This window comes from Pelophylax lessonae (genome assembly GCF_965119305.1).
Source record: "Pelophylax lessonae genome assembly, chromosome: 1".
In the NCBI taxonomy this organism is placed as follows: Eukaryota; Metazoa; Chordata; class Amphibia; order Anura; family Ranidae; genus Pelophylax; species Pelophylax lessonae.
The window spans coordinates 714,379,902-714,400,329 of NC_138768.1; the positions used below are offsets into that span (position 1 = coordinate 714,379,902).

At 46.2% G+C, this 20,428-nt stretch overlaps 1 protein-coding gene across 1 annotated transcript in view; it reads left to right on the forward strand.

Annotated features, from left to right (window-relative positions):
* Positions 1–20,428, forward strand: part of WWC2 (WW and C2 domain containing 2) — a 354,353-nt gene that overhangs the window by 189,511 nt on the left and 144,414 nt on the right. The window contains exon 6 of the mRNA XM_082256568.1: positions 16,993–17,122. Coding sequence (XP_082112694.1) covers positions 16,993–17,122 — 130 coding nt within the window. The remainder of the gene's footprint in view (positions 1–16,992; positions 17,123–20,428) is intronic.

A 20,428-nucleotide genomic window follows, 5' to 3' on the forward strand; every position in this document is an offset into this window, starting at 1 on the left:
GACAGGTGATGAGCAGTGCCTGGTTTTCTCCACACATACCGCTTAGAATTAAGGCCAAAAAGTTCTATTTTGGTCTCATCAGACCAGAGAATCTTATTTCTCACCATCTTGGAGTCCTTCAGGTGTTTTTTTAGCAAACTCCATGCGGGCTTTCATGTGTCTTACACTGAGGAGAGGCTTCCGTCGGGCCACTCTGCCATAAAGCCCCGACTGGTGGAGGGCTGCAGTGATGGTTGACTTTCTACAACTTTCTCCCATCTCCTGACTGCATCTCTGGAGCTTAGCCACAGTGATCTTTGGGTTCTTCTTTACCTCTCTCACCAAGGCTCTTCTCCCCCGATAGCTCAGTTTGGCCGGACGGCCAGCACTAGGAAGGGTTCTGGTCGTCCCAAACGTCTTCCATTTGAGGATTATGGAGGCCACTGTGCTCTTAGGAACCTTAAGTGCAGCAGAAATCTTTTTGTAACCTTGGCCAGATCTGTGCCTTGCCACAATTCTGTCTCTGAGCTCTTCAGGCAGTTCCTTTGACCTCATGATTCTCATTTGCTCTGACATGCATTGTGATCTGGAAGGTCTTATATAGACAGGTGTGTGGCTTTCCTAATCAAGTCCAATCAGTATAATCAAACACAGCTGGACTCAAATGAAGGTGTAGAACCATCTCAAGGATGATCAGAAGAAATGGAAAGCACCTGAGTTAAATATATGAGTGTCACAGCAAAGGGTCTGAATACTTAGGACCATGTGATATTTCAGTTTTTCTTTTTTAATAAATCTGCAACAATGTCAACAATTCTGTGTTTTTCTGTCAGTATGGGGTGCTATGTGTACATTCATGAGGAAGAAGAATGAACTTAAATGATTTTAGCAAATGGCTGCAATATAACAAAGAGTGAAAAATTTAAGGGGGTCTGAATACTTTCCGTACCCACTGTATATATATATATTTTTTTTTTTTTTCTTTCAATTTTGCCTTGTACTCTTTAACCACTTAAGCCCCGGAGGATTTGGCTGCTCAAAGACCGTGGCCTATTTTGCAATTCGGCACTGCGTGATTTTAACGGACAATTGCGCGGTCATGCGACGCTGTACCCAAATTAAATTGAAGTCCTTTTTTTCCCACAAACAGAGCTTTCTTTTGGTGGTATTTGATCACCTGTGCCATTTTTACTTTTTGCGCTATAAACAAAAAAAGAGCGACAATTTTGAAAAAATAACAATTTTTCACATTTTTTTATATGAAATTTCCCCAAAGAAAAGTAAAAATCAAAATGTTTTAACATTTTAGGCCAATTTGTTTTCTGCTACATATGTTTGGTAAAAAAAAATCACAATAAGCGTATTTTGATTGGTTTTCACAAAAGTTATTGCGTCTACTAACTGCGGGAAAGATTTGTTATTTTTATTGTTTTCTTTTTTTAATAGTAATGGCGGCGATCAGTGATTTATTTATTTTTTGCGTGGACTGCGACATTGCGGCGGACAGATCGGACCCTTGACTGACATTTTTTACACTTTTGGGGGTACCAGTGACATATATGCACTGTTACTGTAAAAATGACACTGGCAGGGAAGGGGTTAACTTTATTGGTAATCAGTGGGTTAAATGTATCCCTAGGGGCGTGATTCTAAGTGTGGGAGGGCGTGGCTTGTGATGTAACCACAGAGACATACAATCCTACATAGCAGGATCGTATGATCTCTGCAGTTACACCAGGGAGAATGACAGGCGGCTTTGTTTACATTAGCCGCCTGCCTTTCTCCCTCAACAGCGGGAGATCGCGAGTGACCGGCGGACATCGGAGCTGCCGGTCATTCGCGCGGGGGTGGGAGCGCGCCTCCGGCGGCGCGCGCTCGCCCCCTAGAGGCTCGTGGGCGAGCGACGTAGCCCTACGTCATTTTGCCTGTAGGGGGCTGACTGCCGCAGTAAATAGTCGTGCGGCTGTCGGCAAGCGGTTAAAGTAGGAACCTTTGATGGCTATTACTTGTCGTGACTGAGGCTGTCATCTATTGTAGGATGTCATTGACATTTTTTGGAGTGTGCAGTATCGTACACTGTGTGTTGCCTGCCCTGGAACTGGCAGTTGGTTCTGAATTGAATGCTTATGTCTTTTTGCTAGGTGTTTACTTTTGCAATTTAGTTATGTACATCAGCCCCGTTCGGTTGTTTTTATTGCTGTTCTGCTTCACTTGCCTTTAATCTTCCAAAAATACCATTTTTTAGTAGACATGCTTATGAAAGTCTCCTGTTTGGAGTTGTAAGGCTATAATGTTTGCAGTGAAGAGGTCACAAATGCCAGCAGGACTTTTTCTATGGCCTAGATTTAGAGTATTTGATTTCGGCTCATTATAACTTTACATTTTGAAACAAGCTAAATTTATCATCATTCAGGTCTGTATTCTCTGTGTCCTGCTTTTTCTGAAAGCCCAAAGAGATGACTGCTTTGAGGCAGTTTATGGAGCATCATGAGAGTCTATATACTGTACATGATAAAAGTAGCTTCACTCAAGATAGATGGGGGGATAGACTGATTATACAACATGTAGACATCTCAAACATAGTTTAATGTAAAGACCTGTACATCTGTCTGTCCTATCTATTTGTCCAACTATCGATGAACCTATTTAGAAAAAATGCTATGCAATGTGACAGAAGAATGTGTGCATTTTTTTTAAAGAGCACTTGGAATGTGCATGTATATGAATATAAGGGAGAGAAACGAAAGACTTTGGGAGTGTATTTAAAAAAATAAAAAGATACATAGCAATTTGCTCATTAAAAGTGACTTACGTTAGTTTTGTGCAAATTGGGTAAAAAATGGAATGTTATAAGGCAGCAGCTCGGTTCGGGTGCCCCCATAGCAACCTGCTTGCTGTGGGGGCAGGAGGAAGGGGTCAGGAGGGCCGGCTAGGGACCTGAGAAGAGAAGGCAAAACCACTGCACAGAGCAGGTAAGGTATAACATGTTTGTTATTTTTAAACCAAATAAACCAAGACTTGCGTATCCCTTTAAAGAAAATATTTGATCAGCACAGAAAATAGCCTATTAAATATTTTTCATTTTTTTTTTATATATATTTTCGCATAGAACAAATGGACATGCACTTCTACTTGGCGTTTCTGCTATGGATTTTTTTTTTTTTTTTATAAATACACCCCTTTGTGTGTGTGTACACATACAGTGGGTATAGAAAAGAATCACTCCTCTATAAATAAACAAATTTTTTTGCTTTGCAGCCTGAAATGAAGACGGGCACAGTTTTTGTTTTATACAGCTGTATTTACTCAATGCAACTTATAACATCTAAGTGAAAGATATAACACCAACATGTCAGAAAAATCAAAAGAAAATTCCAAACCAGAAAGAATCTCAACAAAGTGTTGGAAAAAGGATCACCCCCTCCAAAAATGACTTGTAAACTCAATTAGGTGTAGTTATTCACCTTCTCGATGGCACACAAAGCCTTTTGACTTTCAACTGTGATCGACTGTGGTAATTTTAATTAGCTCAGCATGAAAAGAGCTTTCCTGGAGCATTTCAGGCTCTGGTAGTGCAGCTGAAGCAAACCATAAATTATGGGTGGCGAGGCAATGTCAAAAGATCTCTCGGATAAAGTTGTGGACAGGCACAAGTCACGAGATGGATACAAAAAAATTTCAAATGCTTTAACAATGCCTAGAGGTACAGTGAAGTAGAAGGTTTTTGGTACTACACAGACCCCCCCTGGATCAGGACTTCACTCCAAACTGGATGAAAGAGCCAAGAGCAAAATGGTCTGAGGCAGTTGCAGGAATTAAATGAGATGTACAGCCAAAGCTCGTTTGGCTGCACATCACCTATGGATAGCCTATGAACAGGAATTCAATTTGTTTTGCACTCCTGTGACCTGTTTTCAGCAGAGAGCGGCCTGAAATCTGCTCTCTGCTGACGTCACAGAAGACAGTCCAGGCACCGCATCATCACAACAATGGAAGTCGGGATCCGCCAGGTGCCTGGGCCGACACCCGGCTAAGCCTCTCAGCGAGCCGCTGAAAGGCTGAGCTGGCCGCTCCCGCCCCTCCACAGCCCAGTGCTCCAGTGAGCTAGGAGGGGGCAGAGCAGAGAGCTGCCCCCTCATTTCGATGGTGAGGGGTCCTGTCTGGAGCAGTGCCTATCTGCTTCCTGGTATTAAGTAGCTGTCGGACTCTTGGTTTCCCCTCCTTCCCATCAGGCACCCCCCCCTCTCCTTTCATCTGTCCCCCATCCTACCACCCTTCTCCCTCCATATATGTTGGGGCCGTTTGTGTGGTCTTATCCGGCTCCTGGGGTAGGGGCAGGGCGTGCACCGCCGGCGACCGGAAGATGGACTGTGCGGGGGGGGTTTGTACCTGGTGGGGGCTCCTGCCGGGGTCCCTTTAGGACAAGATGGATTTGGTATCCTTTGTCTATATTTATTTAGGGTGCAATTAGCACTTTAAACACTAGATGGCTCTGTGAGAAATTTTTTCTCCACCATCCGAGGTTGCCTTGGTGATCAGGACGCTATAAATTGGAGAGGGTTTTGGTGTGACTCCACCCCCGCTGACGAAGTCCCGATTGGACGAAATGCGTACGGGAGGTGAAGCCGCCTGTCACCCGCTGCCATCCTCATACGTCTGTGGAGCCGGAAGCCGTAGAAAGCATGTCTACACCGCTTGTGCCATCCAGATCATTGATATATGCTGAAGTTTACCATCCAAATGTGAGTGGCATACTATGTGTTTTTTAAAATAAAGGTTTTTAAATAGTGAGCACTTAGATCTTGCCCCTGTTCTTTACATGTCCTATGGGTATGGCCAGAGTGTGTACTCCGTAAGGAGATCCTATGTCATCAGGAAGCGGCTGTCTTGAACCTATTGTTGGAGTCCTTCTGCCATCTGGATATATTTATTCAGGCGCTTATTTAAGGATTTAAGATGAGCGCGGTGCATGTGTGGAGGTGGAGGGTTCCCTTTGATTTCAATTTCCACGTGCACCTCTTGGACTTCTTGGGTTCTTTTTGGACTTTTACCATACCATTCTTACTACATTTAAATTGCGCTGCACTTTTTGTTTATGGAGGGTCCCCCATCCTGCCTAGGTCTGTCCTTGAGACCTGGGTTCCCTCCTGGGTCCTGTAAGCCTCGTGGTGCCACCATTTTGTTGTAGCTTTTGTGTTTCCATACACGGTGGCCATTTGGCGGTGGTTTCCCATTTAAAATAGCAGGGGCCATGACAGTGGAGCCCTGCAGGTGGCGATTTCGGCGGTGGGAGCCACTCCTCATCCCCTGGTGCTGACTCCTGGATCCTTTCACTTCCTGATCACCCCGCGTGGAGTGCAGATCATCCTGGTGGCTGCAGGTGCCTTTTTCTGCAGGGTAGGATTCTCTCCCTCTCTGCTGAGGATCACTTGGTGCTTTTGCCTGGCGACCGGTTGGTGCTGCCAGCGCGCTGGGGGTTGTACCTTGCATCGCTTTACACTTTTGGTAGGATCCATCTCATAAAGTCTTTGGAGCAAATCTCCCCACCTGATTCCCTCTTTGAGGCTGTGGGGGCCCTCCGGGTCCCAACCATCCATCGATTCACTGACAGCGGTCCTGGAGTCCTTGTTGTCCTGGGTGGAGGTGGTCTTCAAGCGACTGGCTAACAAAAAAAAACGCCCCCGCCTTCCACTGCCTCATCTGTCTTCAGATCCTGAATCTGATTTGGCCACCGCAGACATGGGTCACCCATCTTGGTCTGCAACCACACGCCCGGATCCCTCTGATAGTGAGGATGATTCCTCCACTTCTGCAACCACGCATGAAAAGGTGCTGGTGGAAGGGAAGCACTGATTGTATCTGTGCATGAGACCTTGAAGATGGAGGGTGCAGCTGCGACGGAGGTGCAGGGTCCCTTAGGCAGGGAAAAGAAACACCTTTGCCGCTCTGGATGGCTTGTGATTGCCAGTTTTGACAGAATTGTCGCTAAAGAGTGGGGATGACCAAAGCGCCCCCGTGGGGTCCCTAAGCGCTTTACCAGGCGTTACCCCTATGAGGAATCCCTTCTTAAGAAGTGGACTGTTCCACCAGTGGTGTTCCCTCTGGTTTCCAGATTGAACAAGGCAACCACCATTCCGGTTGAAGAGTCCCCGGCCTTTAAGGATCCGGCTGACAGGAAGGCGGAGGCTGTGGCCTGCAATATGTACACTCTGGCTGGTTTGGCACTGAGGCCAGTATTCACCATTGCCCTGGTGTCACAAACTCTGACCGAGTGGGCTAAGCATTTACGCCGTGACCTGGGGAGAACATCTCCCCCCCCCCCCATGCCTTTGCTGAGCTGGCAGGCCAGCTGGTCCAGGGGCTGCAGTTTAACTGTGATTCCTCTTTGGCTGTGGCTCCCCTAGTGACTCGGCTCCCTTTTTCGGGAGTGGTACTTCGGCATGTCTTTTGACCCAAATGCTGGTCTGCGGACCAGACTTCTAAAAAAGACTTCTTGACTGATCTTCCCTTTCAAGGAGATCGCCTGTTTGGAGCTACCCTGGATGATATCATAAAAGGTCCCACAGGAGGAAAGAGTACCTTTCTTCTGCAGGCTAGATGCTGGCCTTCCTTTTCGGTTCATAAGAAGTTTTTTCGTCCCTCAGGGTCGACTGACAAGGGCTCGAAGCCTTTCAGGGCCTCCTCTGGAGGTTTCAAAGGAACCTGGTCTGGCAAGCAGAGAGCAGGCTTTTCCAGACCCACGGACAAGACTCCTTCAGCATGAAGATGCACCCTCACCCGTATCGGTGCAAGACAAGTGCAAGACAAGTGCAAGACAAGTAGGTCCACAAAGTCATTCAGTCCGGCTACAAGATCGAGTTTCGCTCTTGTACCCCGGCAGGGTTCTTTCCTTCCAACTTGTGCCTGTCCCCGAACCGTTTACAGGGTCTGTTTGGGGCGGTACAAGACCTGTTACATCAAGGGGTGATTGTCCCGGTTCCGACTTGGGAAAGTTTTCAGGGTTTTTACTCTAACCTGTATACAGTTCCCAGGAAGGAAGGCAAAGTGCGTCCAATCCTGGACCTCAAGGCACTGAACTGCTGTGTGCGGGTGCAGAAGTTCAGAATGGAGTCGATTCGCATGTTGGTGGCAATTTTTTCGCCTCTATTGACATCAAGGATGCTTACCTTCACATTCCAATATGTGCCAGTCACCAGCGCTTCCTCCGCTTTGCTGTGGGAGAGGAACATTATCAATTTGTGGCGTTACCCTTTGGTCTCAACTCTGCTCCTCGTGTCTTCACAAAAGTGTTAGCCCTGGTGCTAGCTTTGCTACGCCAATGTGGGATTGCGGTACTGGGCTACTTGGATAATCTCCTTTTGCGAGCGGAGTTTCCTGCTCTGGTGGAAAATCTGGAGATCACCATACAAACCCTGAGGGAGTTTGGCTGGATTCTGAATTTTCTGCTCTGGTTCCATCCAAAAAGCTGGACTGTCTGGGCCTGACTCTGGACTCGCCCTTAGCCAGAGTGCTATTTCCTCTGGACAAACTCCAGAAATTGCAGGCTGCAATTCATCTCCTGCTATCAACAGTTGGTCATCCCTCCGGTCTTGCATGCGGGTGCTGGACCTGACGGTGTCCTCCTTTGAGGCAGTTCCATTTGCACAGTTCCATATGAGGCCCCTGCAAAGGGAGATTCTGACCAAATGGGACAAGACTCTACAAACTCTGGACAATCAGATCCAGCTGAGTGGGGGAACGAAGGAGTCCCTGATATGGTGGCTTGATTCTCCAGAGCTTCGGCTGGACAAATCCTTCCTCCCCTTGTATTGGACAGTGGCCACCACAGATGCTAGCTTTTCTGGCTGGGGATGCAATCTTTGCAAGCATTCAGCTCAGGGGATCTAGACGCTGGAAGAGTCCAGACTGCTGATCAATGTCTTGGAACTCCAAGCGATCAGACTGTGTCTGGACCATTGGATGGATCATCTTCAGGGTCGTCCAGTGTGCATTCAATCAGACAATGCCACGGACATGGCTTATGTCAATCACCAAGAGGGCGCAAGAAGTGTCCTGGTAGCTCTGGAGGTAGCTGGCATTCTAAGGTGGAACGGTTCGTTCCAGCCCTCTCTGCTGTACACATTTCTGGGGTGGAAAACTGGCAGGCAGACTACCTCAGTCGGCAGGCGTTGGACCAAGGGGAGTGATCCCTTCATCCGTTGGTGTTTCATCAGTTGTGTCTCCAGTAGGACATCCCCAAGATGGATCTGTTGGTGTCTCGGCTCAACAGAAAGGTGCAGAGGTTAGTGGCTCGGTCAAGGGTACGTCAGGCGGACGCCACGGATGCGCTGGTGGCCCCGTAGGGTCAGTATCGTCTGATTTACGCCTTCCCTTCTCTCAAGCTTCTGCCAAGACTTCTACGCAGGATCAAGCAGAAAGGATTCTGGTCATCTTAGTGGCTCCAGACTGGTCTCGCGGGGAATTTTTTTGCTGTTTCCACCCCTCATGTTGAACACTGCTTTGAGGCGTCTCAACGGTTATGAAGTTCTAAAGCTGTATCCGTCAATGAACGAAAGAGAAAATGTGATTTTGACTTACTGTAAAATCCATTTCTCTGATGTTCATTGACGGACACAGCACCCACACCCTTTGTGGAGTTGTAATTATTATGACACTGCTTGTAACTAAACTGAGTGCCTATAGCAGAGAGAAGGAGTATACCCCCCTGGGACTGCCCATGAGCGTAGACAGACTTTTTTTTTCTGCCTAGTGTCCTACTCCTGTAGGGAGCAGTATAACCCAATGGTTATGAAGATCTGAAGCTGTGTCCGTCAATGAACATCAGAGAAATGGATTTTATGGTAAGTCATGAATCCCATTTTTTAAATAGCCCGTCTGGCACCAACAACCATGCCACGGTCAAAGTCACCTAAATCTCACCCATTCTGATGCTTGGTTTGAACTTCAGCAAGTTGTCTTCACCACTTCTAGATGCCTAAATGCATTGAGTTGCTGCCATGTGATTGGCCTATTAGCAATATGTGTTACCAAGCAATTGAACAGGTGTACCTAAAAAAAGTGGCTGATATATATATATATATATATATATATATATATATATATATATAACATACAGTTTTATATAATATTCTCTTCAGTCTGTACCTAATCACACCTTATACGACAATGCCAGATTAAAAGTTAACCAAGCACTCTGTTATTATATTAATACAACAACACGGTATTGTTTTAAATCAGCTTGCTTGCAAGCAATTTTGATAGGAATCCAAAGCATGTTTGAGAAACGGTCAACAACATACCACGGGGAAACAATGGGCAGTTGTTGAAGAAACTCAGGCAGACACCCAGAGATATGCCTGGTACACAGAGAGAAACAGAGCGCAGGAGCACATGTAAAATGCCGTAGCCACAGACATGTCAGATTTTATTACTATGAAATAATGCTTATTATGTTCTACAGCTAAGGTTTTTAATGTTGGATGTTACAAGCTTACCAGTCTTACAAGAGGCAGTAAGCCTGCAGACTTGGGAGCTGTAGATCTCAACCAGCCAATGCTGTATTTTATAAGAGGAAAGATATCTCAGTTGACCCCAGTGTTTCTGGCCCTCGAAAATTAATCAGCTGTATATCAGTTTAGTGTAGATTAGAATGGCTGTGTAGCTTTTTAAGTTATACTGTATACTGTGTTGATTTCATTCAGCCTTAAATAATGCAATGAAGTTGTGTTGATGTATTAAAACATTTTTGTATTTATGTATAATTTGTAATAAGTTAGGGCAGCTTTTCAATATTACACAATGACTGTGCTTTACTGTTGCTTGTATTGCAAGTCCGTGAGCTGAATGACTCCATAAAAACAATGCCCTCCCCATGTGGCTAGTATCTTTATCTCAGTTGTTCAGAAGGTGGGTTGCATGAGGTTTAGGGCCTGTTCATACCAGTGAGTTGTAAAATGCGATATACACATTTGAAAAGCGTTTTTAGCATGTTTTTAATACAATGCGTTCAAATTTAACGCAACGCATAATGCCTTTTACATGTGTTTGGCATGTTTTTTCAACCCTGGTCACCTGAGAAAAAAATTGCCACGTCACTCAAAAAATGCATGGTGTGTTTCTATTGAGTTTAATGGAAGGTGCATTTTTTAAACAGGGCACTAAAGATGCAGCAAGCAGAACTTTCAAAAACGCAATGCACTGTATAAAAAAAGAAGCACATAGATGTTAACAGTTGGATAGGATTTATAGGGGACTTTTTTCATGCTCTTTTGCCATGCAGGAAAGATGCACTTTAGCACAACAGAGGCGCACTAGTGAAGGACTTAGGTTACATTCACACTGGCTATAAAGGCTGGTGCAAATTGCAGCAACAGGAATCTTCAGATTACTTCTGTGGCTGTGAGTGGCTAAATGCAGTTGCCCACCCAGTTCACTATAAAGACAGGTAGACGGCAGCTGCAGCTTTTCGCAGCTGTCTGCACAGCCAGCGATTACCTGCAGTGATAACTGCTGGATGCAGTGCATCTATCAGCGATCACAATATATAAATATATATATTAATGATGGACACTGATCAGATCAATTAATAATCTTTTAAAAGGAACAGCGCACAGGCCAGTACACAGAACAATACAAAAGTACTCTCTCCAGTTAGTCAACACAAAAAGCCTATTAGCCCCTTCCAACATTTAAGGTTACAAACAAAGTTTTTGGTTGCATAAATTAGCAAATCCATGTAAGTGGCGGTTTACACTGATGCAGTGCAGGATTCTTAGTGATACCTATGTGTTCCCTGCACCACATCTCAATCGCACTCCTTTCAGATGAACTGCTGTGAATGTCCATGTTAAAGAGAAGCTCCTATCGTTTTGTGTTTGTTAAAAGTCACCAAAAGTGTAGATGTCGACTTTTAATAAACAACTCGCCTGTCCTAGGATCCAGCAATGTGCTCACCTGAACCATCCTTGCTCTTCCTCTCTTCTCCTCTCCCCAGAGCATTTCAACTGTGGGCACCTTGTTGTGACAGCTTGTGGCTTCACAGCCGGGTGTGCACTGCGCTTATGTGAGTCTCGCTGCGCCTCCTGCATGGTCTGACAGTCTTCTGGGACCTGTGACATGTCCCAGAAAACTGCAGGGAGGGAGAGGTAAAGGAGAACTTCCTCTGATTGCCTAGGTGCTCTAAGTGGGAGAAACCGAATGCCTTCAATAAACTTTAAATGTCAAGCTGGGGAATTGCAAGGTGATGCATTACTTGCAAGCTTTTCCCTGCAAGTGGCCATTATTCAGACTTGCCAAGTAGGCAGTACAGCCACAGCAATGGTTAAGGTCCAAGCACAGTGACCCAAAACAACAGCATGTCTGATTTCCCTTCCATCAACTTAGAGCAGTCATATCAATAAAAGGTGAAGTCTAATTGGTTGATTTTTTTAGCTGAGCTTTGCACCTTGCTATTTGTTGATTGTATAGGCCAGATATTTTATTTGTAGAAAAACGAAACCTGTTTTGTGTATTTTCTTCCTGCAAAAGATGTTCAATAGATACTCTAGAGAAGTAGTAGTCATTGCTAGATATCCATAATAGCAATGCAGTTTCAATTGAAGTATCTTAAACACAAAGCTCTTTCTCTTTCACTTATTGATGGACTCCTGATCGTCTAAACCATTGGGTTATACTGCCCCCTACAGGAGTGGGACACTAGGCAGAAAAAAAGTCTGGCTACGCCTACGGGCAGTCCCAGATGGTATACCACCTCGCTCTGCTATAGGCACTAGTTCCTTGCTGGGATCTCTGGTCCTGGCAGTTGTTTCTTTTTAGATAACATTTTTTTGTCCTGGATTTTTTACTGTGAGATCTACAATCAACTGCTGGACTGGGCGATGGGCTGGAAAATTTTAGATCGAGTGGTCACCCCAGTCTGGTCAGCGAGCGCCCAGACCTCAGCTCTGTGCTAGGTCGGTTGTGACATAGCCCCACTGGATGGGGGCTGGCCTGCGAGTTAAACGTCTTGCGAAGTCGCATTCGACTGAGTCTTGGCCCAAGTCACAGCGTTCCTTCTGGCTGATAGCCCCCCATTTCAATGGAGAGGATGTTCTGTCTGGAGAGGTGCCCGCTTGGTTCCTGGTATGGTAAGTAACTGTCCCCCTCTCCCCCTTGAGGGTTTTGGGGTGTACGTGGTCAGACCCCTGGGTTCCCCTTCTTCCCGTTACGCACCCCCCTTCATCGGTCTGATGGTCCCTGTGGGCCGTGTCCCCCCCCATCTGCCCCCCTCCTTCACTGACGCTGGGGCTGTGGGGTGGCCTAGTTCACCGCCTAGGGTAGGGGCAGGGTGTTGTGCTGGCGGGGGGATGCGCCGTCAGCAACCGGGCGATCGGGTGGGGGGTGGCTTTTTCTGGTGGGGGCTCCTGCCAGGGTCCCCCCTTCCTGCCTTTGCTGTTTTCTGAGGCCTAGGGATCCCTCCTCGGTCCCTGGAAGCCTTGTGGTGACACGCAGGGCCGCCATTTTATTGTAGTCTGCGTGCCTAATGCACGGCTGCCAGATTTGTGTAGGCGGCCATTATTCGGTGATTTGCCATTCGGCGGTGGGAGCCCATCCTCATCCCCTGCTGCTGACTCCTTCATTTACTGATCGCTGTTTGTGCAGTGCAGATTCTCCTGGTAGCTGCGGTGCCTGGTTTCTGCGGGGTGGTGAGTCTGGTGGGGTCCCCTCGCTCTCTACTGAGGGTCGATTGGTGCTCTGAAGCTGGCAACTGGGTGGGCTGCCAGAGCGGTGGGGGCTGTCCCTTAGCAGTGTTTTACACTTTTTCGTTTGGTCTCCCTGGTGACTCATGGAATCTTTGGAGCACATCTCTCCACCTGATCCCCTCTCTGAGGCTGCGGGGCCCTCTGGGTCCCATCCATTCATCGATGCACTGAAGGCAGTCCTGGAGTCCTTGATGTCCCGGACGGAGGTGGCTTTTGGGCGACAGACTGGCAAAAAGCGTCCCCGGCCTTCCCCTGCCTCATCTGTCTCATCAGATCCTGAATCTGATTCAATCGCTAGGGACGTGGGTCACCCTGCTGGGTCTGCGACCATGTGCCCGGAATCCTCAGATAGTGCTTCTGCAACAGCGCATGAAAAGGCGCTGGTGGACACACTGATTGTAGCTGTGCATAAGACCTTAAAGATAGAGGATGCAGCTAAGGCTACGGCGGAGGCGCAGGATCCCTTTGGCATTCACAAGCCATCCAGTGCGGAAAAGGAGTTCCCTTTCCCCTCCTATTTTGACATAATTGTCACTAAATAGTGGGGATAACCAAAGCGTCCCCTTGGGGTCCCTACGCGATTTTGCTAGGTGATACCCCTATGAGGGACGTATCTGAGTCCTGGACCCGTGGATGCCCCTGGTACAAGTCAGGTTGGTCCATGAGGTAATTTGGTCCGGATACAAGATTGAGTTGCGTTCTTAACCTCCGGTAAGGTTTTGCCTTCCAACATGCAACTGTCGCCGGTCCGCTTACAGGCTCTTTTTGAGGCGGTGCAGAACCTTTTACTTTAAAGGGTGATGGTCTCGCATGCGGGTGCTGGGCCTGATGGTGTCTACCTTCGATGGGGTTCCATTTGCACAGTTCCATACGAGGTCCCTGCAAGGAAGATTCTGGCCAAATGGGGCAAGAATCGGCGTTCTCTGGACAATCAGATCCGGCTGAGCTGGGGAACGAAAGAGTCCCTTATATGGTGGCTTTGTTCTTCGGCGCTTCTGCTGGACAAATCCTTCCTCCCCTTGTATTAGACAGTGGTCACGACGGATGCCAGCCTGTCCAGCTGGGAAGGTGTCCAAAGTCTCTATTAAGGGGCTGGACACTGGAAGAGTCCAGACTACCCATCAATGTCTTGGTACACTGAGCAATCAGACTGTGCCTGGAACATTGGACAGATCGTCTTCAGGGATGTCCAGTGCGCATTCAATCAGACAATGCCACGGCTGTGGCATTGTCCATCACCAGGGGGATCCTGGCGGCCCTGGAAGTAGCTGGCATTCTAAGTCGGGCAGAACGGTTAGTTCCTTCCCTCTCCGTAGTACACATTCTCGGGGTGGAAAACTGGCAGGCGGATTGCCTCATCGGCAGGAGTTAGACCAAGGGGAGTGGTCCCTTCATCTGTTGGTGTTTCATCAGTTGTGTCTCCAGGGGGGCATCCCCGAGGTGGATCTGTTGGCGTCCTGGCTCAACAGAAAGGTGCAGAGGTTTGTGACTTTGTCACAGGATCCTCTGGCGGATGCCACAAATGCGCTGGTGGCCTTGTGGGGTTTGTATCGTCTGATTTAAGCCTTCCCTCCTCTCAAGCTTCTGCCAAGACTTCTACGCAGGATGGAGGCAGAAGGGATTCTGGTCATCTTAGTGGCCTCGTCAGGCTTAGTACGCCGATCTGGTGCGGCTGGTCACCAACGTTCCTTGGAAGCTTCCTCTCAGGGGGGATCTGCTGTCCCAAGGACCGATCTTCCATGCTGATTTACAGTCACTGGCTTTGACAGGTTGGCTGTTAAACGCCAGGTGCTGATGGATAGAGGTTTGTCTGAGTTGGTGATTTCTACACTGTTGAAAGCTAGGAAATCTACTTCTAGGAAGATCTACTATTGTACGCTGAAGACGTACATTGCGTGATGTGAGTCTCCTGGGGTTCATCCTCGCTGTTTTTGCGGTGGCTCTGATCTTGACCTTCCTAAATGGGGGGTTGAGCAGAAACTGGCCTTGAGTACTATCAAGGGTCAGGTGTTGGCCTTAGCGGTCTTATTTCAATGGCCCTTGGCCACATACTTCTTGGTGCATACTTTTCTTCAGGGAGTTAGGCACTTGACCCCTCCAGTGCAGTCTCCATTGCCGCCTTGGGACCTCAATTTGGTGCTCTCAGTCCTCCAGAAGCCTCCTTTTGAGAATCTTTGGGAGATTCCCTTGCTTACGCTGTCCCAAAAGATGGCTTTTTTGGTGGCTTTCACCTCTGCGTTCAGGGTGTCAGAATTGGTGGGGTTACCCTGTCGTTCACCTTATTTGGTAGTTCACAAGTAAGTGGTGGTTCTTGCCCCTGTCCGTTGTTCCTTCCTCAGGTTATCTCTGATTTTCATCTGAATGAAGACACTGTGTTGCCTTCCCTGTGTCCCAGGCCAAAACATCCAAAGGAAATTGCTTTGCATGCCTTGGATGTGGTCCAGGCAATTAGGGTGTACCTGGCAGCTACGGAGTCTTTTAGGAAATCAAACTCACTCACTATTTGTGCTTATGGAAGGGCTTCAGAAAGGGTTGTCCGCTTCCTCTGCGACCATTTTCGAATAGATCAGACAGACGGTAAGGTTCCTCCTTTTTTCTGTCAAGGCGCACTCTACCCGGGCACTCAGTGCCTCCTGGGCCTTCTGTAATCAGGCGTCAGTGGTCACTTTCACAAGGTTCTATACATCTGTGGATGCCTTCTTTAGCTGCAAGATTTTGCAGGCTGCTGTTTAGAGGACCTGGTCCTCTTTTATAGTGTATTGTTTTTTTCAGGTGAGCTCCAGTTGTTTTGGTTGAGCTCCATGTTACCTGGTTGGCTATGGTTAGCCTTGGTATTTTTATTCTGCTTTCCCACCCCTCATGTTAACACTGCTTTGGGACATCTCAATGGTTAAGAAGATCAGGAGCTGTGTCCATCAATGAACAAAAGCAAAAATGGGATTTTTGACTAATCAGGCGTCAGTGGTCACTTTCACAAGGTTCTATACATCTGTGGATGCCTTCTTTAGCTGCAAGATTTTGCAGGCTGCTGTTTAGAGGACCTGGTCCTCTTTTATAGTGTATTGTTTTTTTCAGGTGAGCTCCAGTTGTTTTGGTTGAGCTCCATGTTACCTGGTTGGCTATGGTTAGCCTTGGTATTTTTATTCTGCTTTCCCACCCCTCATGTTAACACTGCTTTGGGACATCTCAATGGTTAAGAAGATCAGGAGCTGTGTCCATCAATGAACAAAAGCAAAAATGGGATTTTTGACTTACCGTAAAATCCATTTCTCTGATGTTCATTGATGGACACAAGGCCCACCCCTCTATAGAGTTGTAATTCTTCTGACACTGCTTGTAACAAAACTGAGTACCTATAGCATAGAGAGGAAGTATACTCCCTGGGACTGCCCATAGGCATAGCCAGTCTTTTTTCTGTCTAGTGTCCTACTCCTGTAGGGGCAGTATAAACCAATGGTTAAGAAGATCAGGAGCTGTGTCCGTCAATGAACATCAGAGAAATGGATTTTACAGTAAATCAAATATCCAATTTTTCACTACCATGAGAAGCTATTTACAGGCATACCAATCACTGGGTTATCCAGCTAACCTTGATTGTTGATCATCTCATGTCTGTATGTGCCTATACAGACTGTAGTTTAGAGCTTGAGACTTAAAGGCCAACTCCAGGGAAAAAAAAATAAAAAATCCATCCTTGCTGTGGGGCCCTCCCCTACTCTGCAAGGGTTAATTGCTCATTATGTCCAGGGGAGGATTGAGGCTAGTTCACTTGCTTGATTCCTTGCTTCGATGCACTTGAACCTCTGATCTGTAGGCAGAACCTCAGCATTATCACGTACCATACAAGGACATTAACCCTATATGATGCGCTAAAGAGGCTGGAGTTGAACCGGGGCCAGTTGCAGCCTAGAGAGCAGCTGCGGGGGACTGGTCGCAGAGCTGGAGGAAGCCTGCTGGAGCAAGAAGTATGGTAAGTATTTATTCCTCATTCCTCTGCTCCTAGACTAGGAGGGTGCACTGCAAGGGCCTGTCAGTTGCTGGCCATGTTCAAAAGTGGGAAGATTGCTTAATTTATTAGAAACGCTAGCCCAATATTTTTTTCTAATCTCTTTATTGACTCTATATTGTACTTTTAAAATATGTTTGCACTCACACAACCACTCTGTATTTCTTATATACATATATAATGTGTATGTGTGTGTTTTATTATTTTAACGTTTTCTAATGTCTTTTTGTATATGTATTCGCTTATTGCTGTTTTACCTTCTCCCAGCATTGACCAAAAAATGTCCGGAGGCCAGAGCGGCTATGAGCTGAAGGAAGCCAAGGATATCCTCTCTGAGCTGAAGAGCATAAGGAAGGCCATTAGCACTGGAGAGAAGGAGAAGCAGGACCTGATGCAGGTTTGTTCCATAGATCAACTAACTCTATTACATGAAGGGCTTAAATTCATCTGCCTGTCATCATTCATCTTTTGCTAGTTTTTTTGAAGTTCTAACATTAATTGTAAAAACAAAATAAGGAAAACTGAATGCTTTTGGTTATTTAACTACAACTCCGCCTTTTCATGCCAAAAAAAAAACAAAAACGATATTCCCTCTGCGCTTATACATTTAATATGATCTCTAATACATTGACAGAACCTACAATAAACACGGTCAATTGATTTTTTTTTTTTTTTTTCTGATTCGACTTTGAGCTGCATTGTGCATGACTGCCTTACACAGGGTTTTTGTCTCAAAACCTAAAATGACTGGTTTCAGCTTTTATCAGTTGAACAGGCTTTACTGTAGGTGGACTTCTTTACTATTTTTATTTTTTTTTACCAATTTTGGTAGACCGAGGTATTTGGCTCCTAAACATTTTGTCTGTGTTCTTAGAATGAGCAGACACACTGACAGATGATTAGTTCATCAGAGGCATTTTATCTTCCACTTCCTATTGTAAACTGGCTCTCATATGGGAAAAAAAATAACTAACATATTATACTTACCTGCACTGTGCAGTTGGTTTTGCACCGAGCAGCACTGATCTTCCCCTTCTCGGGTCCCCCGCCAGTGCGCCTGGCCGCTCCCTCCTGCTGAGTGCTATGGGGGCCCCCGAGCAGGCTCACTCCCAAGCCACTGCTCTAAGTGTCCATTCACACATGGAGCACAGCTCTGGCCTGCCCCCGCTCTCTCCTCATTGGCTCACTGGCTGTGATTGACTTTAGTGGGAACCAATGGCTCCTGCTGCTGTCTCAGCCAATGAGGAGGAAAAGACCCAAGAGATCCACTGCTCTTGTGCACATCGCTGGATCTAGATGGGACTCAGGTAAGTATGCGGGGGCTGGGATGCTTCTGCACACAGAAGGTTTTTTTGCCTTCATGTATAGATTGGACTAACATTGCCTGGGCCTACAAACACCTGAAGAAATGCCCTTTAGTCAAAAATCCCCCTGGTCCTCATTCCTTTAATTTTTTCTACTTGTGAAAGCTTTTTGATACCTACTTAGCAGCAACTTTGGTCCTCCCCTGGCTTTTAGTCATGTAAGGACCTGTTTCGATTCGTTTTTGTGCATTTCAGAACCATTTCTCTCCCTATGCAAGCCTACGGGAATGCAAGGGCCACTAAAGCAGGTCAGGTGCTCCAGGGGTGGTAAGGCCATGTCACTGCTAGCAATGAGCAGGAACCATTGTTTAGGCAGTAAAAAAAGATGGGCCCCTCTAATGTTAATGAGCTGGTAGTTAAGTCAGGCAGGTTAGTTAACAGCAAAAGAGGGGGAAGGTGTGAAAGAGTTTAGGTTCACAATAGTGTTTTGGTCTGCTTTAAGAAACCCTTACATGTGTAGCTTTTCCAAAGAGTGACATTGTTTCTGACCACTTGCTGTCAGTCTGTCTTTAAAGATCAAAAGCTATCCCCTAAGATTTCAGCAGGTTGGATTTAGGCTGCCATATTTGTACATGTATTTAGCTTAGGGTTGCAACCTCATCCCTTTAAACCCAAATGCATATTAATTACACAGGGTCTGAGGCTAGTTTAATGCAGATAAGGCACTATATGTGAGTTTAATTACCAACCTAATCACCTGCGTAATAATATGTGTTCGGATTTAAAGGGATGCGGGGACAACCCTGATTTAGTTTGGTGGAACTGCTCCACTTTCCTCTAAATTATGAGGGCAGCCACCGGTACCACCTATACCTGTCCAATATGGCTAGTTCTGTGGACTTCTCTACCTTCCCAACCTGTGCATGTATGGTTGGCTCTAGTTCATACTCCTGAAAAGCTTTGTATTTGGAAGTCTGAGGCGTAAGATGCATGTTTACAATTTAAAACTATTAATTTAAAGTGGAAAAGTCATAAGTCCTGCTAGATCACTTTAGGCTGGCCCCTTTTGCAGGTATATCTATCTTAACCAGAAGTCGGAGCGGGTACCTGGTTTTGCCAGGTATCCGCTGCCCCCTGAAAGGTGGCAAATGTGGCAACAGAGGGGGGGGGAGGAAGCAAACAAGCGGAGCCCCCCCTTTTGGGTGGAGCTCTGCTTCAAGTTGTTATGGGTAAAGTACTGCTTTACCCATGCCATGAAAGAGGATTATGTTCTTAGCCCCTTCGCACCTAAGGATAAAACTGATCCTAATGACTAAGCCCAATTTTGCAACTTTGACATGTGTTAGTAAAACCGTAAATATCATCACAGCTATTTTGTGTATCCAGGTGGATTATTATACCTTGTTTTCTTAGTACAAATTGGGCTTTCATTTAGTGGTAAATGGTAATGAATATTTTCTAATCTGTCTCAAAATATAAATTTTTTTTTTTTTAATGTATCTACTACTATACCCTACTACCAAAGAATAACCCAAAAACAATTTCTCTTGCTTTTGATGATACCAGCGATACCACATAAGCCCCGGTTCACATTAGTGCGATCACGGAGATCTCATGTAATTTGGAGCGCACTGAACTGAAAGGACGAAAATCGGATGTCAGCGGATGGTCATCCGCTGACATCCGCAATCCCATAGACATTCATTATGTCCGTATATCACCCGCAAACGGATGGGGTGATATACGGACATACGGAACGTCCGTGTGAAAGAGCCCTAAAACACACTGACACTGATACTAATTAAAATAAATAAATAAAAAATCCTGTCCCTACCCGTTGGCCCCAACCTTGACCCAAACACGAACCCTGGGACTAACCTAGATACTTTGAACTAGGTTTTTTTTTTTTCTATCTCTGCGAGGACAGAGAAAGATAAAAATGTATCTGTCTCGTCCATTCACAGAGGGCTTCACAGTGATCGCTATCAAATCACTATCACTATCACTATCAAAGCCAGTCAGAGACTATCGCACTGATAAGGTGACACAGAATCTGACTTTCTGGGTCCCGATCATTAGAACAGGGCCCGGGGCTCTCGTGAGACCCCGGTCTCTGTGCTGGGAGAGCGCCATGTGGCGCGCTCTGAGCACAAAGGGAGCTACGCAAATATGTACAGTTCAAACAGGCTAAGATGTTCGCTTCCTTGGCTGTAAAAGAGCAGAGAGTTTAGTTCGACTTTAATATTGTCTAGTAAGGAATAAACAAAGAATTCAGCATCCCTAGAACAAGGTTCACAGTAGACGCATCCCCTACTATATGCACTGTTAGCAATAGCTTTGGAATGTATCAGACCTTGGCAGTTGTTGGGATTTGTAATCATCAGTATTACAAAAATGTA